The sequence below is a fragment of the Centropristis striata genome, chromosome 5 (assembly GCF_030273125.1).
Source record: "Centropristis striata isolate RG_2023a ecotype Rhode Island chromosome 5, C.striata_1.0, whole genome shotgun sequence".
Classification (NCBI taxonomy): domain Eukaryota; kingdom Metazoa; phylum Chordata; class Actinopteri; order Perciformes; family Serranidae; genus Centropristis; species Centropristis striata.
In genome coordinates, this window is record NC_081521.1 from 38,751,155 (window position 1) to 38,778,850 (window position 27,696).

The 27,696-nt window shown below is 39.0% G+C and overlaps 1 protein-coding gene across 1 annotated transcript in view; it reads left to right on the forward strand.

The window, feature by feature from the left end:
* Nucleotides 1–27,696, forward strand: part of LOC131971407 (acid-sensing ion channel 1A-like) — a 76,786-nt gene that overhangs the window by 39,021 nt on the left and 10,069 nt on the right. Inside the window, exon 3 of the mRNA XM_059332840.1 lies at nucleotides 26,402–26,552. Within this exon, the coding sequence (XP_059188823.1) occupies nucleotides 26,402–26,552 (151 nt within the window). The remainder of the gene's footprint in view (nucleotides 1–26,401; nucleotides 26,553–27,696) is intronic.

Consider the following 27,696-nt stretch of genomic DNA (forward strand, 5'->3'; position numbering starts at 1 on the left):
GACACAAAATGACCAAAAAAGACACAAAATGACCAAAAAAAGACACAGAATGACCAAAAAAGGAAACAAAATGACCAAAAAAGACACAAATTGACCACAAATTGATCAAAAAAAGACATAAAATGACCAAAAAGACTAAAACACATGAACACTTTAACACAGTGGAGACAGAGCTGACTTCCAAAATGATTTGGCGACCCCCAAAAATCATCTCGCGACCCCAATTGGGGTCCCGACCCCAAGGTTGAGAATAGCTGCTCTAATGAATCAGTCAGACCAACTCATAACCAACTGGTTACTCACAAACACACAATAAAACACAACACTAACTCAAACCACAACAAAGTATCAACCCTATGCATCCTGATAACCACAAACACAACATATATCAGCAGGCCCAACAACCAAAATAAATAATACAGATTAAAAATGTGATAGATTAAAAGATTAAGATTAAAAACATGACAAAATATGCATCCTACTTCAAATATTTTTTTCTAATATTTGTGCAGAAAGAGAGAGAGAAAAAAATCTATCTTTCAGGTTAGTTACAAAAGAAAATCATTTAAAATTCTATTTATATGCAATTACCAACCTTCAGCTCCAATAAACTTTTCCAGTATTTTGTTAATATCGTCATTTGCCATATGTCCTTCCAAATAAAGTGAGGCTTTATAATAAATAAATATTTTCCCTAATGAAATTTTTAGATTAATTTTATAACTGTCTCTTTCCATAATGTTACCCAGTATCACAGAGAGTTTTTTTTTATTTTTTAGAAAACTTTTGGGGTACATGTTATTAATTAGTCAGACCATCTCATGACTCAACTCGTAGACGTACACAGTGCACTGCTGCTCTTGCTGCTCTGCTGAGAGAATATCAATGTGATAAAGGTGAACAGCAGTTGAGGATATACATATGAAAGGGCCAGTTGTATCAGTCGTGGCTTTACCTAAATTGAGTAGTTTATATGCAGCCAGGGCTATAAAACCACTGATGGACAACAACTAATATGTTTTCAAAATCTCTCCTCTTTCTTTTATTTTTTGCCCTCGAGAGAACTCATCCAATCCTCAGCAGTGATGAGCTTGTTTTCACGCTGCTACCAATAACACTCTCACTATTAGAGCCTGGCATTTTCAATAAAAGTTCAATTCAAACTTCCCTCAATTTCAAACATGTTTCAGTTCCAGTTGCAAATTGTCAGTATGCAGATGCAGCTCCAGAGAGAGTGCCGTGTGTTTCTGCTTTCCCTCTGATTTGTGCAGCACCGAGGAGCTCATCAAGTCATCATTTGATTGCATCGTGTATTTCATTTTAAAAAAAAGATGCCATCGCCTTGAATGATGCCTCTCATTAGCTTCTCCTCCAGACGAGGAAGACGACTGCAGTATTTGTTTCTCTTTTCTTTTCCATCTCTGGAGGATACATTGAAAACATCCTTACTCACACAGAAAATGAGCAAATAAACACACCTATGCACTCTCACAGTAATCGGACACCTGTTGTAGGATCGGTGTTTCGGATTACGGTGAATCTCTGTCCAAACAAGCTTTTAGCCTCCCAATATCCCCCCTTTTTAGGTCACCATGGCAACCCCAGTCTGTTAAGAGGCTGCATAGACCTGACCCTCAACTTTCACAGACACTACTCTCTTGCTGTAAGCTCAGTGGGATTTCTTAAATGAACCAGTTCCCAGTAAAAATGAAAAGAAAAAAGCTCTGCAGTCGAAAGCATTTTTTCATCCGCCATCTCTAACTGATAAGAAAAGAATTGAAATCCATAATAGCTATTCAAGGGAGAAAAATCAGTAAAAATAATTTATAAGAGACAATCATTTACAGATGCAAATCAATTTCGTAGCCATTTGTCGCGGATTGGTATGCCTCTGTTTGTAATTGCACCCCTCTGTCATTTACTGGTTGTGTGAAATATTGTTTGAAATGATTTTCCTCATTTTCAGCAGCTTCCAATTATTTTTGAATGTTTCACAAATGGCCTCAGATAGTTCTGCCAATTCAGTTTGCACTCAGTCTTCCACAACTGCAATGTTTTTCTGTCATTTTTAACTCCCTGTCTTGTTAGTGTAACTCTTGTTTCCAGCTTAAAGCCACCCAACTATGTTGACTTTTTTTGTACCTTATTTGACAGCGCAGTTGCTACTGTTAGCCCGAATGCATGGCCTCCAATATGTGTGAACTGGTCAGGCATTTTTAACGCCTCACTGTTTAACCTATTTTTTTGGAGTGGTGGGGGACAGTAGATCAACAGTAGATGCCACATTGAAGTGGTGTATATCATCTGAAAGCTGTGAACCTTAAGATTAATTTGAGATGAGCTCAGCACTCTGTGCCAAGTCGTTCCAGTCATAAATCTGAAATAATATTAGGAATGTGTAAAAGGTTTTAAATCATTATGATGGAAGCATATGAAGGCCATTCCCATGCTCAGTTATGTCTCATAAGTTGTTGCAGAAATGTGGGGTTTTAGTTTAGCTTTATTTTATTGGTTTAGTTGACAGGGACCGTGTACAGAACAGGTTTCTATACCAGAGTTAGTTGAATTTGTTACACATATTTGGTGCAATAGTAAAAAGTTTTGGCGATGAGAATTGACAAAAAAGAATTCCTTCAAAATATCACAAGACCAAGACTTTGACATCAAATAAAAATCTAGTCAGTTATGTGATTCAAAAAAACTTTTGGAGATTTGGAAATTTGAAAAATGTCAGACCTTTCTGAGAAGATATTAGTGAAATCTGTCATGATGTATTTCATGGCCCCAGAGACCATAACACAGCCTCTGCTTTTGCCTCCAGGGGTACATAATTAGGGCCACGGGGCAATCGCACCGAGCTCTGGCCCCTACAGCAATAGTTGTCGGGACCAGTGCTCGGGGCGAGGCAATAATAATTGGAGATTTTCAAACGTCTACTTCTCCGGGATAATTTCACCTAGAGATTCCGTTTAAACTTTAAACAGTAGACACAAGTCTTGTGTATCGGTGTATTAATCCACGTTTCGATAGGTCATATAGTTTTATATCAATCCCTGTTGAATGACCATGATCATTTTTGGAGAAATTCTGAGATTATAATGGGTGTGTATTGCACGGAATGTTCGTGTCACAGTGTGTGACATCATCGCACAGAGTGTAGAGGGAGAGATAAAACTGTCAAAAAATAAATTTGAAAACTACGCTCCAGGCCGCAAATTCCACTCTACAGAAATAATTTATATATAGAAACGTAGAAAAAGTTGTCCTCTCACTCACAATCCTCTGGTAAAGAGTCATAATTTGGGTGTAGGACGCATAGATACGCCACCAACATGCACCAACAGTCTCATTGACAGCCATATTAAAAACGCAGGGAGATTTCTGTAGAAAAGCATATTTAACAGTTTTTCAGATCGCTCTTACAAGCTATTTCTTAATTTTTCTTCACAAAAAACATATGTAGCTGTTTAGGAAGAACTCAGGACGCTCAAAGTGAAGTCGGATCAATGATAGGTATTATGGTTTTGCCAAAAATGCTTTCTGTTCGAGGCCAGAAATTCCAATCTGTCCACCTCTGGCTAGTGTCACTGTTCTGGAACATTCAGGTGGCAGTTAATTCTGTTGATTATTCTGCTCTGATTGCATTTGATCTTTGCTCTGATTGCCTTTGATCCTTTGATGTGATTACAATAACAGATACACGCACGCACGCATACACAAATGCAAGATACACATGCACACTCCTCCAGATATACATGCTTCACACAAACACACACACACACACACACACACACACACACACACACACACAGGTAACTTTATGTGATTTTAGTTACATACACACACACACACACACACACACACATTTTGAGGTAAAGGGCATAGGTTGCTATATAAGTAAATACTTGAAAAGGAATGCTTGTTATAGGTGTGCTCCTTGTATATGATATAGTATTATAACATTACTAATATTAATTGATTGAAATCTCTGAAGAATCGCATCATAGTGTACACACACCGGCAGTGCCCTTTCAGAATTTCTCCAGAGGAAATTTTCTAGTTACGACCTACTCCACTCTTGCCATGTTTGCTGTTATCAGAAAAGTTTGACTCTGATATATCCGATATATCCTCTAGTGCAGCCATTGTCAACCTTGGGGTCGGGACCCCAATTGGGGTCGCGAGATGATTTCTGGGGGTCGCCAAATCATTTTGGAAGTCAGCTCTGTCTTCTTTGGTCATTTAATGTCTTTTTTTGGTCATTTTGTGGGAGGTTTTAGTCATTTGTGTCTTTTTGGTTATTATGTGTCCTTTTTTTGATAATTTTGTGGTCAATTTGTGTCTTTTTTAGTAATTTAGTATCATTTTTTTGGTAATTCTGTGTCTTTTTTGGTCATTTTGTTTCTTTTTTTAAGTATTTTAGTTTTCTTCTGTCATTTTGTGTCTTTTTTGGTAATTCTGTTTATTTTTTTGGTTGAGTGGGGGTCGCGGACAACATGCATGTTAGATTGGGGGTCGCGACTCAAAAAGGTTGAGAACTACTGCTCTAGTGGATACATCCCTTGACATCAGTGAGAACATCAAGGACGCATGGAAGTATGTGGGCAGTGATGGTTCATTTGTAATGAATGCATCTATTTTTGTATGTAAAGGGAGCATAAATGAAGCTTAACACATTGTCTGCACATGGTTTGTAAACTACAGAAAAAGTTTGTTTACTTTTTCTGATGCTCCCCATGCGCTCAGCCTGCCAGCTGCTGTCAATCACACGCAGACATCAACGGCGTCCAGCTGAGACAATAAAGGAACATTTTTTCTGCAACAACCTTTTTGTTCTTTGTTTTAATGATAAAAAGCAATTAATGATATATTAAAAGAAAACATGCTGACATTATTGTTTAATTGCAGAAAGGAATGACTTAATGTTTTTCAGTTGGACTGGAAGTGTGTGTGCAGTCCATGTTTGCGGTTTGTCATTGCCTGAATTCCTTTTCTCTGTGACAGGGCACAGCAGGGTGGCCTATTCCACCTCACAGAGTGTTTATTTCCACCCTCCAACAAACACAGACTCGCATCCATCTAACCAACCAAAGAAACACACACAGCGTGAGGCAAATAAAAAAGGATTGATTCTTTGAAACACTGTGCACAATACAAAAATGAATGGCTGAACTATGGCCCATTCCTCTTGAAAGTAAAACATATTTTCTTACAGTTTCTCCAAAATGGAAGTAGCAAAGAAAAAATCGTATGTAGCCAGAGGGTATAGACATGTAGGCAACTGATGTATCTTCAAAAAGAAGAAACATTAATCCTACGACTTTTAAAACTTATCTTCTAAGATACTTTGACCACCATCTGAGCTCTGCTTCTGTGAAAGCCATGATGAAGTCTTTAATAAAACTCCCTGTGGCTCTGCCATTTAATTAAAGAAGACTTTAAGAGACAGGACACATACTTACTGTTTAATGATTGCTGAAACTGTAGTAAAGTATTAAAAATGTTACATTTAAACATGCAATTGTTTTTGGTTTGTTTTTATTTTGGCCTTGGAGTTTGGGGAAGTGGAAATAAGTTATAAACAAGACATTGAATTATCCCTTTTAAGTTGATATGGCAAATATTTTGCTTACACACCCAGCACTTACGGAGCAACACTGTCTTTCTGCCCACCTGGTGAATTCAAGTCCAACATTCACCCCTGAGGAAAATATGCAATTGTCCTTCCTAACAGAAGCCAAGGTGGAAGTAAGAGTAAACAACAACAAGGTTGTCACAAACAACAAGGTCCACTCTGTGCAGGCAGTTACCTATTATTTAAACTTCTGTGCTTAGCTACATCACATTTCATGTGACCTACGTAACTACCTCAACTCTCTCACATTGTGTCTCAAAATAACGATTTTACGCCAAACTATCTTTTACTAAGCCTAACCATCTTTTCCTAAGCCAAACCTTGTCCTTTAGTTTCCTAACTCAGCTATTCTCAACCTTGGGGTCGGGACCCCAGTTGGGGTTGCGAGATGATTTCTGGCGGTCGCCAAATCATTTTGGAAGTCAGCTCTGTCTCCACTGTGTTAAAGTGTTCATGTGTTTTAGTCTTTTTGGTCACTTAATGTCTTTTTTTGTTCATTTTGTGTCTTTTTAGGTCATTTTGTGTCTTTTTTTCGACCATTTTGTGGTCAATTTGTGTCTTTTTTGGTCATTTTGTTTCCTTTTTTTGGTCATTTTGTGTCTTTTTTTAGTCATTTTGTGTCTTTTTTGGTCAATTTGTGTCTTTTTTGGTCATTTTGTGTCTTTTTTTGGTCATTTTGTGTCTTTTTTGGTCATTTTGTGTCTTTTTTTATCATTTTGTGGTCAATTTGTGTCTTTTTTGGTCATTTTGTTTACTTTTTTTGGTAATTTTGTTTCTTTTTTGGGTGATCTGAACTGTGCGTGTGAGATTGTGTTCAGTGAGCGGGGGTCACGGACAACATGCATGTTAAATTGGGGGTCGCGACTCAAAAAGGTTGAGAACTACTGTCCTAACTTAGCCAAACAACTTTAACCATGTGTTTAAAAGTGCAACTGTTCAATGTTCCTGTAGGTCGTATTAGAGGGTAGGAACAAAAGACCTATGCAGTCTTTTGGTATGGAGGTCTTGTTGGGATGTATCTGGCTCTTGAGCAGGTAAAATCCACTATGCAGAGCCGGGTCATAATTCTCTGTAGGTTAATCTCTCAGCGGCCCCTTGGTCATTTGATACGTTATTACATGTGATCATAACCACTTCGAATCATTTTTCATCAATTTAACTATACCCCGAAGTTGTTGAAATAGTTTGACCCACATGTTGGCCATGCAATCTACTCTGTATTACACAGGATTCATTTGATTTTGTTCGACATGTTGACCTTTGTGTGCGCTCTCTGTTATCTTGCCTCCCAGCTTGAATCTTCCCTCGTTGTCGCTTTGAGATTGGGCAGGTAGTGACGGCGTGAACGCCGCGTGTTCAGGAGCCTGAGTTGCTTACATGCACCATCTGCAAAATGAATTAATCTCTGGGTATTCAGCAACAGCATGTGACAGGCTGGGAAATCTAAAGCCTCAGCGGATTTCTCTCAGCAGAGTGTGAAATTTGTCACACGGAGGAGGTTCACTCCAGGGGAAGAGCTGCGGGGCCTTTTTTCCCTCCTGACAGTTTTCCCGCCCTCTAAACTGCACCAAAAAGTGACAGGAGCCCCGTAATGAATGCAGTCATTAATTGAGGTTCGTCCCACCTTTGCTGGGTGGTATGTTGGGAATAGCAAAATAAAAGGCAGTTGATGAAAGAGGGGTTTGTTAGCTGCAAAGAAGCATGAAGGTGCCCCTCTCCTGCTGCACCTCTGTCTTTTGATGTTTTCTAACTAATGAGGGTGATGGCTTCCTCCTTCTCGCCTGAAGTCTCGCCTGCAGTCCCCGGTGATCAAATTGGCCAGTAAACAAAAGCGAGAGAAGGTGCAGTGACTCTTCCTGTCCAGTTTCCATCCCTGGGCAGATCTACTGTACGAGCTGGTCTGAGCTCATCCCCCTGAGGAGCTCAGCTACTTCAGTGCAGCCACTCGGATGTTGAATCATGTAGCTACTCCCAAAATAAATCTATGAGTACTCTATTGTGCAACTGGAGTGTGTGTGTGTGTGTGTGTGTGTGTGTGTGTGTGTGTGTGTGTGTGTGTTTTACGAGTGGTGTCCAGAGGGAAGGGAGATGCATGCATGTCATGCATCATCCATCAGTTTCCCTATTGTGCTCTCGACATGCATGTGTACTGTTACCCTCTGACATATTACCATATGTCCATTCTTACTTACGGTCTTCATCTCACCATAGAACATACTTGGCTTTACTTATTCATGTGGTTTTTTCCTGGGAAGCCCGCTTAATGTTGTGCAGAGCTAAAGCCTTTTCTTAAAGGGACGTGTCCATTTTGTCACTGCTCACATTAGGAGCACAGTGGCATCACTGCACCTCAGCAACACTTTGAGGAGAGTGGTGGTGGACTCCTGTAAAGTGGACCTGACTTAACTTATTTTGTCTGCTTCGGATGACATGGAAAAAAGTAATTAAAAGTAACTCTAAGCATGATACACAATTTAATTACGCGGCTGAAGACGGTATCGATTTAAGTCGACGGAAATTATGAGAAAAGTCAGGATGAAGGTGCAAAGTGAAACATGCAATTTCAAGAGCCTTCTGGGGCCATTAGAGAGTTCAAGTCAGGTGTCAGGTGAAATGCTCAGTGACAGCTTTTCGGCTTTCCTAAATGAATTTTCCTCCATCCTGCTGGAGGGTGATTACAGCTCATTATTATACAATGCATATTATTAGACATGCACAGAGGATACATCTGCATAAATTTAAATATTCAAATGATCACATATATAAAAACTGACTGACTTACACACATACATACATACTGTACCCATAGACATCAATATCTACTCATTGTAAGCCAGAAATATATCATCAACCACAGATTCCTACGAATAATATGTCACTCACAGATGACCTTTTGTCTTGGGCTGTGGAGCCAGACGGACACACAATTATCTGACTCTGGAGACTAATTTCAAACTCACCTCAAATGACCCATCATTATTAAACTCATAGAGATAATTCATAGAGATGCCTTTGAGCTGCGGTGTAACGTTAGCTCGCTAAGCAACAGATGTCCGATGATAATATATACATACATAATATAATATCATGCATTTATAATGCATTTATGACAAAACTTGCAACAAAATGAATTCAGTCCTTGTTGATTACGGTAGTAACAGACAGTTTGAATTAATTCATCTTTACCAGCTGGTTCTGTCTCGGATGATTACACTGTATTGCTTTTTCAGAATTTGAACAGACACATAACATCACAGCAAAAACTGGAGTGTTGAATCAACTCCCACAGAGTCAATTTTAACACTTTTTGAGGGTTTATATAGCTCCACACTCTACAGAGTTAAATCAACATTTTCAAAATAGTTAATTATTTAACACTGTGCCAAGAGTTACTTTTTAACTCACTAAACTGGGTTAAATTAACACTACATAGTTTAAAAAATAATAACTAATACAACAATTAAAATGACAGAATAATTAATTCCAAGAAAAATACATTTTCAAAAACAGCATTTATTTTAAGGATCCCCAAGGACCCCCTTGAATAACTCTGTTAAATAACTCCAACACTGAACACCATTTGAATCAGAATGTGTTAAAATGACACTTTGAGAGTGGAAATCAACTCTGACATGTTTAACCCTGAAATTTCAACACTCCAGTTTTTGCTGTGATTAAGGGGAACAAAATAAACACACTTTCCTCTTGGCAGTATGTACCCCAGGCCTCCATACCAAAATATTACATGTGATGTTCACCCACTGATGGTTATATGATGCATAGAGAACAATTCCGCCTTTCTTTGAAGCTGATTTTAATTTCCAATACCTCAGCACTGTCCTGCTTCCCATAATGAGGACAAGTTTTACCCAAGAACAGTGAGGACAAGTTAGCCTACATTGGTAAAACACCCAATATGCATAATGCCTGGTTTCCAGTATATTTTTAATACATAGCTGACTAGAGGTCACGTAGTATTTCATATATCATGTTGTTCAGTGTGCTACTTTAATGTTGCATTCCCTACAGCTTTCTTCCTCCTTTAGCCCCAACTTTGACATTTTTGATGTGAGCCCAGTAATTTGTGCTTATTATTCTAAATAAATATATAGTGTGAATCATACAGATGCATGTTTTCCATGTGGCCATCTTTAACCCTCTATGGTACGCATCATGCTGCCTGTTAAGAAAAAAATGTTTGTAGTGTTTTTTTTGTCTTAAAATAGACAAAATAAACATAATCTGAAGAAATTTTAAAATTATTTTTTTTGTGGAAGTTGTTGGGGTTTGTTGTCCGTAGGCAACATTGTACCATAACGGTGCACAAGTGAAAAAGAACGTTTTTAAAAATAATTTCAACATCATTTATTTCATAAAATTGTAAAAGATTCAGTAGCTTCAACAGGGTACAATACATAACATTTTAAATTTAAAAACTGAAATGAATATCTTGAACAGTCTAAGTGTATGAAACTATCAAAAATGAATGTTTACTCACCTATAAGAAGGAATATATTATATAAATGACGTTTTTTTAGTGTTTTTTTTTGTGGCAAAAAATGGAAAAGCTGTTTCCTTTGGTTAGTCAATATGGCCTCCTGGAGATCATGTGACAAATTAAAGCTTTGTTATTGGTTCCCTATGGTCTTCCATCTTTTCGAAAGTATTGCATCACTCAAAAACATGTATTATAGAAATTTAACAGGCCAAAAATGGGTATGTTGCCTGAGGGCAACACTGTACCATAGAGGGTTAACATTATGTTTAATTATCATTTGTGAGAAAAAATGTATACTTTTGGTGACTTTTAATATAATTGTAGTTTCCTTGATCATGAAGAAGACTTTTTCTGTCATAGTTCTCATTTATTAATTCATCGTGGAGAGCCACAGCAAATGTTACTGAGTGATAGCAAGGAAACATTTTTAGAGACGAACTACTGCACCCTGAAGGCCTCTTCACAGAGTTTCTTTCCTCAGATTGACAGACACCTTCACATGGACCTTCCTTCCTACAATATGAAGTCAATTTGACTTTAATCATTTTTTGTCCCCTGGGCCAGCAGTCATCCAGTATATACATCTTCCATTTCATGTTCAAATTCCATGTTCATAATCACTTCATTTTTGCTCGTCATACGATCGGGTTCAGTCTCAAATTGTTATCACGCCTCATAGTCATTCTTCATTTGGTGTTACTACACTGTAAAAAATGTCTGTAGATTTTACGGTGAAAAACTGCTAAAACATGACAGTAAAAGACCATAAAATGATAAATGGGTTGTATAAATGTATATATCAGCCAAAACAGTATTTTTTACATTTAAAAAAAAAAATACAGTACTCCACTGTAAAATACACTGGCACCATGTTTGTCGTACAAAAACTATATTGTAATATATATACAAGCCGTCATTTTTGCATTTATTTTTTGTAAAAAATACTTTTTTTCACTGTTAAATGTACTAAACACCATAAAAATATACTGTAATATTTAATGGTAAAATCTGGCATTTATAAAGTGTTTCTTGTCAATTATATGGCAGAGCAGCATTTCTTTTGATGGAAAAAGTTTTTATTTTTACGCTAAAATATGGATTAAAATGGCAATCTTAAACGGGAAATCAACAGTGCTAATACAATTTTACTGTAATATTACAAAAAGTTGCACCGTATTTATTACGGTAAAGTTCTGGCAACCACAGCTGCCAGTTTTTTACCGTAAAAACAACAGGTTTGTTTTTACAGTGTATACCACCTCATTTATGCCTCTATTTTTAAAATCTATTGTAACCTATTGCCTTTGTTTGCTTCGCACATACTCATACAACATTTGCACATGTCTTTTCTTGCACAACCTACACATTGCACTTGACACATGAGGATTTAATCCTGGTTAACCCTGCTGTCTGCTACTTAAAGAGCCCTCAGCTGTAGTCAGGCCTCTGCCCCTCTGACTGGGCCCGGGGCTGTTTATCCCTTCATGTTTACTCAGCTGTGCATGACGAGAGGGCGGCGCACGCCGGAGTTATAGAGCAGCTACTGTAGCTGCTGCTGCGATGGTCTCTTGGCCTGCCCGCCGAGCGTGGGTTCTGCAAACGACTGGCACAAGAAGGCAGCCGAGAGATTTGTAGGCGACACTGAAGATTGAGACATGCAGAGGAGGTTTTAACATCCCATATGGATCTGCTGTACATCAAGATTTGGCACGAGCGACGGAGAGAGAGAGAGAAAGAGGAGTGGGTGATGATGCTGAGATTAATGTTACATGTCACAATTTGCAAGCAGTGCAAGTACTTTTAAACGGCCGTAGAGCTACTTAATTTTATATCTAATTATAATCGTAAAAATGTACTGTATAACTGGATAAAAGTGAATGACTTCGTCCTCCAAAGCAGCCACTTACCATTTCAGTCTTCACTCACTTGGGGGAAAATAAGAGGGAGGCCACTAACTGCAAAAGCCTCGATAGAAAATTGAACAGCTCTGAATGAATGTGAACTGACAATTCTAAGACATTTATGTCCTCCATCCAAATTCACAAGACCATTTCTATTATTCACCGAAGAAGGCTCCTGCACTGCAGGATTTTGAAAGTATCATTTTTCAGTAGTTATTTAAAGTAGCCTTTGAACAATAAATGTCCTCACTCTTCATTTCGGTGAATAGCAGGTGGGAGGAATCACTGGAAACCTTCCCTTGGGGCGTTATTTCCTCTCAGTGTGCGGTGCCACTGCTGCAAGTCCATCTACCATAGCGACCAGGGATTGCATTAAACCAACAATTAGTTGTCCTCAGAGACAGATAGTGGCCCCGCAGGCTCGGCTGCCTCCGCTTCATCAGCTATTGTGTTGTTTTGTTGTGAATCGTCTTTGTTTTCCTCTGAAAAGTCTCTCTTTAATTCTCTGCTGATTTGGATCCCAGTGTGCCACATCCATCTAAATGATGAAATGAATGAAAAAGTTGGTGCCACTTTGTATTCTTCTGAGATTATTTTCATCGCTGATTAATCTGCCTATTATGTTCGGCATTTATTCATTATTCATTTGGACTATTAGAAGCCAAAAATAATGAAAAATGCTCGGTGTGGAGTTAAAGGCTGACAGACTGTCTAAAAGTTGTTGAATTTATTATAATTGAATTGAAGTGGCAAATATTTCCCATTTGATAGGACTTTTGGAATTTTTGCTTAGAAAAATAACTGACAAAAATGAAATATTTAGCTACAAATAGTTTCAGCTCTGAACAGGTTATTAGTGGTAAATTATTTGACAGATAAAGTCAGAGATTTGTTTTTTAAATTGCAATACATTGAGATTGAACCAGGCATTGTTATTAATAATAATAATAATAATAATAATAATAATAATAATAATAATAATAATGATAATAATGATAATGTGACTACTGTATACCTGTAATAATATCAGTTACAGGGTTGATTTTTCAGCAGAAATAGTACTTAATTAGTATATTTTGCTGTTGACAACTGTCTTGTAGTAGGATTTTAAATGCACTTTGACTTGTAATGGACTACTAAAAAAAAAAAAAAAAAAGTACTTTTATTTATGTAAATGATTTGAATACTTTTCCACCACTATACAGATTCATTCTGCATCCATACAGAATAAACACAACCTCCTCACCTCTTCTCTCACCTGCTGGATGTTGTGGTCTTAACCCATAAGAACCTATGGTGACACCCGTGTAACAAACTTTAAATCTTCTATAATCTCTCATATTCAGCTTTATGCTTCACATTAACTCATTAGATCCCTAAGCGACATATACCCAACACCCTGGTGAGGTGGTCATGTGACTTTGACAAGAAGTGACTTCTCCAAAATATGGGTGTTACTGGAAACAGAAATGTGAAAATTTTCAAAAAGCTTATTTTTTGTTACAAGGCTAAGTTTAAACCAATTTAACAATTCTAATCCATTAATAGTTTGTCCTGTATTGCATTTAACTTGTTCTAACCATATTCCCTGAACAAATTAAAGTCAAAATTTTGATATCACTTATGGAGATGCAAAAGAAAAAGGCAAATTTGTGTCTCTGTAGGCAGAAAATGTGTCAAGTTTTTTTCCATTTTTAAAATACGAAATATCATAAACATAAATACCATAAAAGCACAATGTAACATATATGTCACATCACAGATATTTGACATTTAGGGGTAGTATTTTCTTTAAAAAACATCAGAAATGTGTTCTATGTAGGGGTGTGCCATATCGTATCGTTCACGATAATATCGGTATATTTTTTTTATGGTTAAAAAAAATGCGTATCGTGATATTGGCAACATTCCTACTTCTTGATGTAGTAGCGTTAGGCTAACATTAGCTAACAATTAAAGTTGTTTTAATCACAAAAAGCTACTCTCTGTCGCTAAACACATGCAGCTTTCAAAATAAGAGCACGGTGTGGTAACAGAATCCACCACAGAACTTACAAGAAGACTGTCAAAATAAGATGCCTTAAATAAAACATACAAGAACCTTTATTCTCCTTTACAAAATGTCATTAAAATATGCCCCCGGAACCCCTAAATGGTTATTTTTATTATTTTCTCATACATTTTTTTTTTATTTGGCAACTGTTGAGATTTGTACTTCTCACTACATTTGAGATTTTTATTTATTCATACAGACTAAAAAAAAACATATTTTCTATATCTTTTTAAGTATTTCGTAATATCGTCAAGAATATCGTTATCGCAAAAATAGCCTGAAATATCGTGATATTCTTTTAGGGCCATATCGCCCACCCCTAGTTCTATGTGGTTTACTTATAGAACACATCCTTTAAGGATAACTGGGTCTGGGTTCTTATCGGTTAAATTAATAACACCTGCTTTCTGATTTAGCCTGTATCTCAAAGTCATCCTGTCATATTGCAATGATCAGCACAGTCCTGATTTTTAGATAGAGGCAGTTTTTCGAGGCATATAGAACTTAAGTGAATACACACTTCCATTTTTCTTCATATGATATGCTCCCGCTCTGCAGCGGTCTCCTGAGGTGCCCCTTAGCCGGCGTTATGATGCTATCGGCTCTGAAGGTGATAGGTACTGAGAGCCTGGACGGTGTCTGAGAATAGGATGAGAGAGGAGGAGGACTGTCTCTACTGGCCTGTGAAATATTCATCAAATGAAGCAGGGGCGGGTGGGGAAGTGCGGCAGGAGATGGAGAGGAGTCCACGGGGGAAAGAACATCATAGTCCAGGAGACACAAGGGAGGGAAGAGTGATGCAGACCAGGGAGGAAGGAAATGTAGGAGGGAAAGATATCTTTCTTTTGTGTGGGAGCTGCTGGTTGAACTCCCAAATATGATTGATAAAAGCCCCATAATAACAGCGGAGGAGGTTTTTATGAAATTTCATCGATAAAGCACCAAAGTGCAGTAAAATAGAGACTAATGATGGTTTCCTAGGAATATTAAATCCTGACATTTAAGCTGATCTCAGGCTCATTTTCCTGAAGCACTGGAAAGGTTTAGCCAACCACTCATGTCCCCTGTTTTCTCCTCTGTTGTCAATAACGTCAGGAGGAACGGCCTTCCAGACCGATTAGGTGATCGTTACACGGCCCTGCCCTGCAGCCTGCGGCACCCCAAGGTGTCATCCAAAAGTCAATGCTGTGGACACGATGGCGTGGATTTGCATGATCAATTCTCACTCATTATTCTGACTTTGACCTCTAGAAAAAATACAACGGTTCAGCCTCTTTACAGTTCTGCAGAACACTGGTCAATCAAAGGGGATTAATAGGCTGTGGAGTCAAAGCCTGATACAGCTACCTCTTGAAACAACCTGGTCTCACAGAAATCCGTGAAATAGCCACAGATTTCGTTTAACTCAAAATCCGTGGAATAGCCACAGAATCGCTCAAATTTCTGTGAAACTGACACGGATTTCGCTACAATGCAAGTTAATGACAGTCATATCCCGTGGCTATTGGTTTGTTCCAAGTCACGTGACTTTCAAGGTCCCAGCAGTCAGAACAAAAAACATGGCGGACAGTTCTCTAATTTTTAGTGAAAAATCAATATTTTGACTTAGTTTCTGCATAAAAATGGATTTTGATCACATTTCTGGCGAGAAATATATGTTTTATTTTCTAAATATTCACTCAGTGAATGTACATAATCACTTTGTATGTTGGAATAGCCACGGGATATGACTGTCATAAACTTGCATTGTAGCGAAATCCGTGTCAGTTTCACGGAAATTTGAGTGATTCCGTGGCTATTCCACGGATTTTGAGTTAAGCGAAATCCGTGGCTATTTTACGGATTTCTGTGAGACCATGTTGCTTGAAAATAATCTCCAACAAACACAGTATTTACTCATGTTTGGGTACAGGAGTACCTGCGATGTCCAGCTGTTTTTAGAAAACTTCCCAGCTTTTTTATTAGGCTGGCAGCCTCTCTCTCATCTTTGCTAACTTTATGCTAAATCTGTGCTCTTGCCTGTATTTTTCAAGTATTAGTTGTGCTTTTTATGACACTCATCGCTCATCAAGAGAGGGAAATCAACTCACCACTCTCCTGCTGCTGACTTTGCTACTTCAGGCCTACTTCATAGAGTGAGTTCACCAGATAAACCAGTCTTATTACGGTTATTACATTTTCAGTTAATTCAGTTGGATAAAGCCAATTATGCATAAGCTATGTTGACTTTGTTTTATGGAACCAAAACAACTCAATAAAGTCTACCCAGAATCTTGTAAACTTACTTAATTCAACAGTCCAGACAGGGAGACAGGGTTTCCAAATGTAAACATCAGGGTCAACAGTGAGGAAAAGCTGAAGAACACGGGCACCAGATCCTGACCACATGGACGAGCAAACCATCTGGGCCCAGGCTTGGCTGGTTCCTGGAGGGCTGGACAGTGAGGTTCCACCAGGCGTTTCTTTTTCTGTGTGCTGGTCTGACAGAGCAGATGACTCCAGGCGTCCTGATGGGGAACATCTCTGCACAGATTGAAGCAACTGATGGGATTGCATGTCACTAGGGCCCCGTTCACACAAGGACGGTCTGAACAGAAGACGCAAAAGTGGCGTCGCGTCTTCACTTTTTATTCCTCGTTTAGACGAGCATTTTCGGGAGGAAATCTGCTGCATACGGTGACGCAAAAGTGTGTGAAATTGGATTGTATGCAGCCAGGCGGCATCACTTAAAGCCATAAGAGCATCTTTGGGCATGCAGAAGTTTTCACGCCACACATTTTCATCAGCTACTCCTTCCACAAAGTTCTCCACCATCACTAGATCTCCCAGGTCTCGTTCACAGCCGTCTGGCTCGCCTCCGACGAATTGCTGCATCCAGAATGTGATGGAGGTAATTCCAGATCCTTCTCTGTTCACTAATACTATCTGTACATATCCTGTACATTTGGTGGAAAGACTCCTGTAAGATTATTAGAGCTGCCAGAGCAGCTTGAAGGTCCCACCATGGAAATAATCCCACGTTTGTTTATTTCCTGTACTGGAGCATGTATGTGACGTAAACACATACGTGACGTGAGCAGATCAGATCAGAGTTTTGTGTCTTGTCAGTGTAGACGACACGCTACGGAGGAGAGGATTTAACTTTTCCACTTTGGAAGGTGGTTTCAGATTTTTGCGTCTTTAAGCCCCCAAAACGCCGTCACCGTCTAAACGAAAGGCACTTCCGATAAAATATTTTGTCGTTTTTACCCGCGAGCGTCCTCGTGTGAACGGGGCCTAGAATTGTACTTTTTACAATTTCATGTGACAAATAAAATAGATTGATTGAATTCATCCTTGGGGGATCATGAATGTCTGTACCACATTTTTTGGCAATCCATGCAATGGTTGATGAAAATGTTCAGTCTGGACCAAAGTGATGGATTGACTGAATGAATGAGGCTAAAAGTAAAAATAAAATGTTGCTCTGATTATAAAGCAGCCATTTTTAGATTTTCACTTTTCTGACCACTTTTCTGCTCTGTGTTTTGTCAGTGCAGGAGGACCTTTGATCTTTTCTCTTTAATTAAGAGAAAGACTTTCTGTATGCAGTTTTTTAGTTCTATATCCATATTCCCAGAGGGGCCCTGCAGCTCACTTCTACCTATTCTTCTTCTCTCGTCTCTTCCTCTCGTCTTGGCTTCTTTATTTTGACATCCAGTGACTTAGGGTCTTATTTCATGTTCAGGGCATCATTATTACACAGACGCACAGGCACACACAACACACACACACACACAGATTCCACTCTGCCTCTGGCTTTCAATCCCCTGCCTATAGTTTATTTTCCCTTCAGAGAGGCCCTTTGTTCCACCCATGACTGTTTATTAGCGAGGTGAGTCAGCTATTCATTCAGAACCAAACAGAGGAGGGGGGATTATTCATTTCTGATGCTTTTATTCCTGAATTATTTTTTACCTTTGTGCTGCAAACGTTAGCGATCATCCTCCAAGACCACCCATCACAAAGAGTGTAAACTATGAGCCTTCATGACATACATTCAACTAAAGAAATGTACAAAGACGATATATCTTATGTTCAAACTGATTATAAATAGACACTGAATTCTGCAGAATTTGCATTCTGTTTTTAATTACATTTTACACAGCATCCCAGGTATTTTGAAAGTGGGGTTGTAGAAGTTGAGAATTTTGTGCAACCATTAGGGAACGAAGAAAAGTAATTTAATTTACACATTGTTGTCAATGTGGCTACTTTCTCACTTGATTTAGCAACTTTTAAGACCCTTTATTTCTAAAAAACAGTTTGGAATAAATCAGTACATCAGGAAAACAGCAATAAATATATAATACTATAAATCATTCCCATGTTTGCAGCAGAGTCCACGGCTTGGTGTCGCTCCTCGTGATCTAAAGCTCTAAACGAGCCTATAATGTCGTGACTTTGAGCAACTTTTGGAACTAGTGCTAGCTACTAGCCTGGCTAACACCAGACCAAATCTCATTGGAGATTAGGTCTGGACACCTGCCGTTGATTTCTCCGTAGAGGAGGTGTGGTTTACGATCCTCCAGAGCCGTTTATTGGACGCTTAGAATGTCTATCAAAGCGTCTGTAGGTAGCTCTTAGCCAATCAGATCAGTTATACCAGATGACGTAGTAGAGCAACAGAGATGAATGTTTGTTGTGTGTGTGTCTGTGAGAGAGTGTTGCTTGCTGCTTTGCTTCTCCAGTTCTCGCTTTCTGCAAGATTATTTATTTTCACGCTTTATTCCCCCTCATGTCATTCTGCCACACACATCCACTGATTTTATGGGCAACAAACAAGCTGCTGCGGGCCTCTCGGCGGCTCCGCTGTCCCCCGATTCGGAGCGAGATCACCGGCGGTGACCCACGGCCCGCCGGCTCGGTGCAACGAGCCACCGAGACCGCCCGTGCTGCGCTAATAGCCCCGCTACCGGTGATCTCGCTACCAGCCGGAGGACAGCGGAGCTGCCGAGAGACCTTTCGCCTTTCAACTTTCGCTCTAAACTATTCAAAACACCATCTACAGCTAAAGAGAGTTTCGCGTCTGCAGCAGCCATGTTGGATCCGGAAAGCTTCCAAGTGCCGAGTAGTACGCGTCATCGTCTTGCCGTCCCTTACCGCTCTGTGATTGGATCCCTAAAACAGGGCTAAGATCTCCCTCTAGTTTCCAGACCATCTGGAGGTTCGAAATTAAATTTGAGCGCGCAAGGCAGTCTGGGTATACCCAGGCTAGCTAGCTACTGCATTGGAAAAGATTTGAAAACACAAAATAACCGATGAGATCTTTTCAAAACTAGACATTTTTCAGCCTCTGCTGTCCTTTGTCTCGAGTGATCATTATCAAAACTTGCATGAATATATGATAAACTGGATCTGGACCATAAACAGGATTGGCTTATCCTGATATTTTTACCGTAACCTCAACCAATCTCACTCCTCATGCCTAAACCTAATCAACCCAACCAAAAGAAGGGCACCAAGTTCTAGCCAATCAGAGGCAGAGTTGTGGACGGGTCATGGTTTCGTCATCCTGGGGAAAATAAATTGTCTAACAGTATAAATGATTTACATCAACATATTAGCGTTGTGATTGGGAGCATGTAAGCATGCTGATGTTTCTCTTCTCTCAGCACAGCCTCACACAGCTGCTGGCATGGCCGTACACTCTTATTAATATTAATCCCTTTATTTATTTTCATAAAGTTTATTCATGTGTGAAGGCACCCAGTACAGTTTTTCCAGGTCAACTGAAATCCTTGTCGGATTAAGAGTCCTAAATTGCACAAGCTGCACAATAAGATGCAACAAATGCGGATGCATTTTGTGCCGGTCACTGTGTGTTGCATTTAAATAGCATTTTCCTAGTGATAGCTGTTTAAGCGTACAGAATAATAACAGCCAAAGTGTTGGCACTTAACGGCGACGGCTCTAAAGTCTTTTAAAACATTCCCATAAAACAACAGAGCACTAATGGATTGAACTTACCCTGCTGAGACATCTTTTAGCGGCTCACAGACTGCAAGACGTCGCTAAATGGATGGGGAAGTGTGTGGCGTTGTGATTTAGAATTTATTTTTTGAAATCTGATGTGGTTCTAAAAACAGATATGTGTAATTATGTGCATAATGATTAATTATAGCAGAGCTCTGTTGAGTGCTTTTCAATACATGGGAAATTGTGTGTGAGTGACAGCTTTATTGATCCCCGAACTCTGAAGATTATAGCCTCGTGTAAATTGCAGTCTGTAAGTAATGTATTAAATTCTGTGGGAAAAAAGAATTGATTTTTGGAAGTAGCTTTATAAAGGTAAAAGAGTGTTAAAACATGGCACGGTTAACAAGTAAACTGAACTCTCAGATGGCACAATTTCTCTCACTTTATGTTCCATATGATTTCTGCTGCAGGAAACCTTTTTTCATATGTGCACAATAATTTATTCATTTGTCATAACAAGCAGAACAAGCAGCTGCAGTGTGCATGCTGTGCGGACTTTGTGCATTATACATGCTCGATGTTTTTATTCTTCCCACCTCTGACACATCAACTATTCAAAAAAAGGCAGAGAACAAGTGTCACCCGACATCACCTCATGTCCATGTATCAATCAAGATGCTGCTGAACATCATGCTCCTGTCATACACATGGATTTTACATTTATGTAATGCTTGATTTATTGATGAAGAACAGTAAGTGCAGCCGCCGTTAAGACCTGACACATTTATGCTTTCATTTGTGGAGAAAGGGCAGAGCGTCTCTGACAGCTGGGTTAGTTCTTACAGATGTTTAACAAGCCAGCAGGGTTCACAGATCAATAAGTGTGAATAAATGTGCAGTGAAGGCCACCTGCAGCGGGTTGATTCAACATAAGAAAAGAAAGGAAGGATAGTTTATCCAAGGGTGAGTTTATTGGATGACTGTTAGCCATGCTGGCTGCTAGCTGTTAGCCATGGCTGCTAGCTTATCTCTAGGGATGCCGTGTAGGTCGGTCCGCCTACCACTTTGCTCCAGACCAGATTATCTCAACAACTATAAAATGGATTTCCATTAAACGTTGTACCGGCATTCATGTTCCCCAGAGGGTGATTCTTAATGGTCTTCGGTGATCCTCTGACTTTTCATCTAATTCACATTTTTCTTTTGACTTAAATATCTCAATAACTATGGGATGTATTGCCATGAAATCTGGTACAGACATTAATGTCTCACTAAGGCCCCGTTTACATGAGGACGCTCGCGGGTAAAAACGACAAAATATTTTATCGGAAGTGCCTTTCGCTTAGACGGTGACGGCGTATTGGGGGCTTAAAGACGCAAAAATCTGAAACCACCTTCCAAAGTGGAAAAGTTAAATCCTCTCCTCCGTAGCGTGTCGTCTACACTGACAAGACGCAAAACTCTGATCTGATCTGCTCACGTCACGTATGTGTTTACATCACATACATGCTCCAGTACAGGAAATAAACAAACGTGGGATTATTTCCATGGTGGGACCTTCAAACTGCTCTGGCAGCTCTAATAAACTTACAGGAGTCTTTCCACCAAATGTCCAGGATATGTACAGATAGTATTAGTGAACAGAGAAGGATCTGGAATTACCTCCATCACATTCTGGATGCATTTGGGAGATCTAGTGATGGTGGAGAACTTTGTGGAAGGAGTAGCTGATGAAAATGTGTGGCGTGAAAACTTCTGCATGCCCAAAGATGCTCTTATCGCTTTAAGTGATGCCGCCTGGCTGCATACAATCCAATTTCACACACTTTTGTGTCACCGTATGCAGCAGATTTCCTCCCGAAAACGCTCGTCTAAACGAGGAATAAAAAGTGAAGACGCGACGCCACTTTTGCGTCTTCTGTTCAGACCGTCCTCGTGTAAACGTAGCCTTAAAATCAAAATTAATTATTGTCATTTGGCAATCCCATGACTTTTCATCTTGTGTGAGCATCATGTCAACATTTTAATTGAGTGTGCTTGTCAGAGCACACTATATATACTCTCCACAGGCCTTCTTCCTATTTATTCTTCCGTTTCTTCCGTGTTTTTTTTCAGTCGACTACCCTCCCGGAGTTTCGTCGCACATATGCTGAAAAGGTATCAAACTGACTGGCTCAGCCATGACAAGTGTGCTATGACTTTTCTAAGGATTTCGGCAAACAGTTTTCAAATAATTTGGCAAAAACACGCAAAAAAATCCCCCAAATGTTACCTGAAACTGCGCTCGAGGCCGCAGATGCCACTCTACAGAAATAATTTATACATAGATACGTAGGAATATTTGTCTTCTCGCTCACATTTGTCTGCTAAAGCTGTCAGAGTTATAGTTTGGGGCGTAGGATGCACAGAGGCACCACCAACACGCACCCACAGCCTCACAGACCGCTGTGGGAACATTTCTGGAGGAAAGCAGAGATAACAGTTTCTTTAGAAATGTTCTAGTTTGTCCAACTCTTCGGCTTATTACCAAATAGCCTCAGCTATACTTTTTGTTTAATGCAAATTTGCAAGTATTCGCATGTAAACAAACTAAGTTAATGCCTGTCATGCTTTTTGTTCATACTGCTTGTGGTCAGAGCTGCTCAAAGAAAGGACTCGTAGTGAATCGGCACATATTCACTTCTGGATCTTGTAGCCAGCCAGTTATTACAATGTGGTCTGTGCGACCCTGTCCAGATTGTTACAAAATGTTGGAGGTGCACGGCTGCAATTATGCAATATCACTGTCTTAAAAAAGGCTTTAGATGCTAAACATTGTATCATGTTACACGTCCTACATATCAGCATGTTGACATAATTAAAAAGAAGTTAACATTTACATAAAGCACCACTATATTAATGGTGACCAGTTTCCAAATGAAAATAACAATATTTATAGTTATTCTAGCCCGCTGCACTCCAGCCATCATCAGCAGTATTACTGTAAGCACATTATATTTGAAATTCCACACAGCAACAATGACTTGTGTGCCTGTCAGGAGGCTCTTTCAGCCCGGCCCATCTTGTATTGTTTCTGAGGAGAGACAGGTTGCCTGACAAATGACTTAAAGGACAAAGGACTCCTCCTCATGAGTTATAACCACCGCTTTAAAGGAGATTTTGCTGATTTTTTTTTTGCAACATCACTGCAGCGCAGGCAATACATATAGATGAGCGTCACCCGGTCTCCCTCCATGTTGAAGGTCTTGGCTCCCCCTACTCACCTGCCTAAAAAGTTTACAGTTTTTGGCAAAGTTTTCCTTTCTTTTTTATCAATAAAAGTGATTTTATTAAGCTGGACTAGTTTCCGGGCAACTCACGTGAGTCTGATTTGGTTTAACCAATTAAATGCAGTTCAAATGCCATTAAAACATGCTTTGTTTTTCCTTTCTTGTCTTTTGCGATCTGATATGTGGTGTAATGTAACATTATACATGACTTTGTTACTTTGGTACGCATTATGATGCCAGTTAGGAAAAAATGTTTGGAGTGTTTTTTGTCTTAAAATAGACTAAATAAACATAATCTGAATACATTTTATATATTTTTTTATTTATTGGAAGTTTTTGGGGTTTGTTGTCCGTAGGCAACATTGTACCATAACGGTGCACAAATGAAAAAGAAAGTTTTTTAAATGACTTTGAACATAATTTATTTTATAAATGTGTAAAATATTCAGTAGCTTCAAAAGGGTACAATACACAACATTTTAAATTTAAAATCATTATAAAAGGAACTTTTTTTTAACCGGTTTCTTGTCTGAATGTTGCCTGTAGGAAACATTTTACCATTGAACCAATGACCCATTGAAATGAATGTCTTGAACAGTCTAAGTGTATGAAACTATCAAAAATGAAGCTTTACTCTCCTATCAGTCGGAATTATTTTTTTCTAGATGGAAAAGGGACAGGAAATTATGTTTTGAGTGAATTTTTGTGGTGCAAAATGGCAAAGCTAAAAAAAATATGGCCTCCTGGAGGTCATGTGACAAATTAAACCATTGCTATTTGTTCCCTATACTCTTCCCTCTTTTTTAAAGTATGGCATCACTCAAAAACATGCATTGTAGAAATTTGACAGGCCAAAAATGTTTATGTCGCCTGAGGGCAACACTGTACTATAGAGCAGGAGTTCTCAACCTTTTTGAGTCGCGACCCCCAATTTAACATGCATGTTGTCTCACTGAACACAATCTCACAGTTCAGATCCGACAAACTCAAACTCAGTTGATACGACGAATTTTGGACAAATAATGGAGCAGACAACAACTAAAACATCTCTCTGTCTGTGCATTTATATATATTTTTTGTAACAGTCAGCTTCAAGCCAGAGCCAGAGGTAAAGTAATAACTTGCTAATTTGGGATTTGTCAGAAAAGACATAAAATTACCCAAAAAAAGAATCAAATTGACCAAAAAATTACATAAAATTAAGCAAAAAAGGACTCAAATTGACCACATAATGACAAAAAATGACCAGAAAAAGACACAAAATAACCAAAAAGACACACATTGACCACAAATTGACCAAAAAAAGACAAAATCACAAAAAAAAACCCACACAAAATGGGCAAAAAAAGACACAAAATGACCAGAAAAAGACAAAAAATGACCAAAAAATGACACAAAATTACTGAAAAAAACAAAGACAAAATGGGCAAAAAAGACATTAAATGACCAAAAAGACAAAAACACATTAACACTTTAACACAGTGGAGACAGAGCTGACTTCCAAAATGATTTGACGACCTCCAGAAATCATCTCGCGACCCCAATTGGGGTCGGGACCCCAAGGTTGAGAATGGCTGCTATAGAGGGTTAACTGGCGGTTACGTGACAATGCATCTTGGGAGATGTTGTAGAGAAATACTTTCACACATGGGATGCTCGAGCAAAGAAGTGCATTGTTGTTGTTTTTTTAAGTAGCAAGTAATGTTTAATATATTACTGTTTTTGAGGAACAACCCAAACACTAATCATAAGAGAGGTGAAACATGGCATTGTTTAAATATTGAATTAGCAGTGCACCTTTTCAAACATTTCCTTCCTGCATGGCATTCATCATGTCGCACTCAGTTGTTCACATAAAAAAAATACAATCTGACACAGAGCTTCGGGGCGAAATTCAAACCCTGACTCTTTTCTCACCTCTTTTCTCACAGCTGGACAACCACGGTGTGAAGTGGGTGTGAATGTTTGACAGTCGGCTTTTGAAAGTTACAGATCGGACACAGCACCCTCCTAATCCTGACGTCGTAAAGGTGCAGGGAGGAGGTTTCAGTCTTTCTGTGCCTTTGGGTGCAGCCTCACAGATCTGCTCTGAACTCTTTAGTCTTATTCACAAACATTTACTCTCAAAGAAACACTCACCCACAGGTTGGTCAGTAAATGTGTGAAGACATATTGTTTGTGGCTTTCCATGCATTTCCTTTCCCTTTCTTGATGAAGCTAAATGGGTTTTTTTCCTGCTCAGATTGATTTGTTGCTTCTACAACAAGCAGTCTCTGGCTGGCTTTACATGATAGATGGCCGAAATGTTTAAATTGCCCCTTGGCAGGACCCAAACTCTTTCTCAACAATTACTTGGTTGGTTTGTTCTTTCTAATCATAGATATGTCATTCTGTGCCATAACGCTGAACAATAGCTTGCTCCGAGCGTTGGCAGCCAAACTCCCCCTTTCTCTCCCCTCCTCTCCCTCTTTCTGTCTCTTTCATTTTACATCCCGTGCTCTCCGTTGCTCCCTGCTCTCCAACTCTCTCCCTCAGTCTCCCTGCATGGGTTACGTGACTCATACGATACTAAACGCTCCAATGCAAGATTAACTCTTCGCCAAGAAAGCTCAATATCCTTCCGTCTATTTAGTATTGTGCGCTCCTGGCTCTTTAGACGTGTCATGTGGGCTTCTTCTGATATCAAACACAGCTTTCAATCTAACATCTGCGACTCGGCTTTCCTTCAAAATAAAGGCTCTGTTCATCCTGGCTGAGATGCTTGGTCTCCATGGTAACATCAGATCCATTATAAGTGCAATAAAGAGTATGTGAGGTAATGTTAAATCACCACTCTGCCTGTCTCTGTCATCTCCCCGGGCTGATTGTGTTACCCACAAACCCCACAGGAAGACCTCCTTTTCCCCCTCTTCTCTCTTTTTTCCCTTTATGTCACACATCCTCCTTCTTACTCATACTAATACACACATTCACAAGCACACACACATATCAAAAGTGGAGTCAAACACTGACCCCCAGTGGAAAAGCATTGTTAGGAAACCAGCTTTGCAGAGCTAATGAAAAAACTCTCTCTCATGTGTCTCTCAGGTCTTCACTCGCTACGGGAAGTGCTACACCTTCAACGCCGGCGGTGATGGACGACCTCGCCGCATCACCACCAAGGGAGGTATGGGTAATGGACTGGAGCTCATGCTGGACATTCAGCAGGATGAATACCTGCCGATCTGGGGGGAAACAGGTGAGGGGGACATCATTCACTTCACTCAGAGGCCGGCATGTCTTGTTATCTGTCACAGTGTGTGGACAGCTGGTAATACCTCATAGTGTGAAACTCTGCAGCTGTTGAAAGAATTTAGATCCTTTCATTTAGATCAGTAGTTCTCAACCTTTTTTGAGTCCCAATTTAATATACATGTTGTCCGCGACCCCCGCTCACTGAACAGAATCTCACATGCACAGTTCAGATCACCCAAAAAAGAAACAAAATGACCAAAAAAAGACACAAAATGACCAAAAAAAGACACAAAATGACCAAAAAAACCACACAAAATGACCAAAAAACCACACAAAATGACTAAAAAACACACAAAATGACTAAAAAACACACAAAATGACTAAAAAACACACAAAATGACCAAACAAACACACAAAATGACAAAAAAACAACACAAAATGACCAAAAAAAGACATTAAATTACCAAAAAGACTAAAACACATGAACACTTTAACACAGTGGAGACAGAGCTGACTTCCAAAATGATTTGGCGACCCCCAGAAATCATCTCGCGACCACAATTGGGGTCCCGACCCCAAGGTTGAGAATAGCTGATTTAGATAAGTATTAATACCACACTGTGAGAATACTACACTATAAGTTAATGTCCTGCATTTCAATTCTTGCTTAACCCTTTGATGCACAACATGGGTCTAAAGTGACCCGACTGAGTTTTTAATTTTCTATATCTTCGCAATAAATTCATTTCATCATTCAGTATTCCAGGTTTTCCTCAATCAATTTGTTTTTGATCATCATACATCCTAATTTTTTGTTTTTCATTTCTTACTTTTTGAATAAAAACCCTTTTTGTATCACTACTCTTCTAATGCACAACATGGGTCAAAAATTTTATTATGGGGGTATTGTGTGTATAATTTTAAGGAAAAATGAATTTAATCAATTTTGGAATCAGGCTGAAACATAAAAAAATGTGGAAAAAGTGAAGCTCTGTTAATACCTTCAAGATACACTGTATGTGTGACAAAATGATACATAAACACGTTAAATATATTAAATATATGAGTGTGGAAAGTAACTATTTGAAACAAATTACTATTATTATAGTATTAAGTAATTTAATTTTAATACAAATTTGGATAAATTA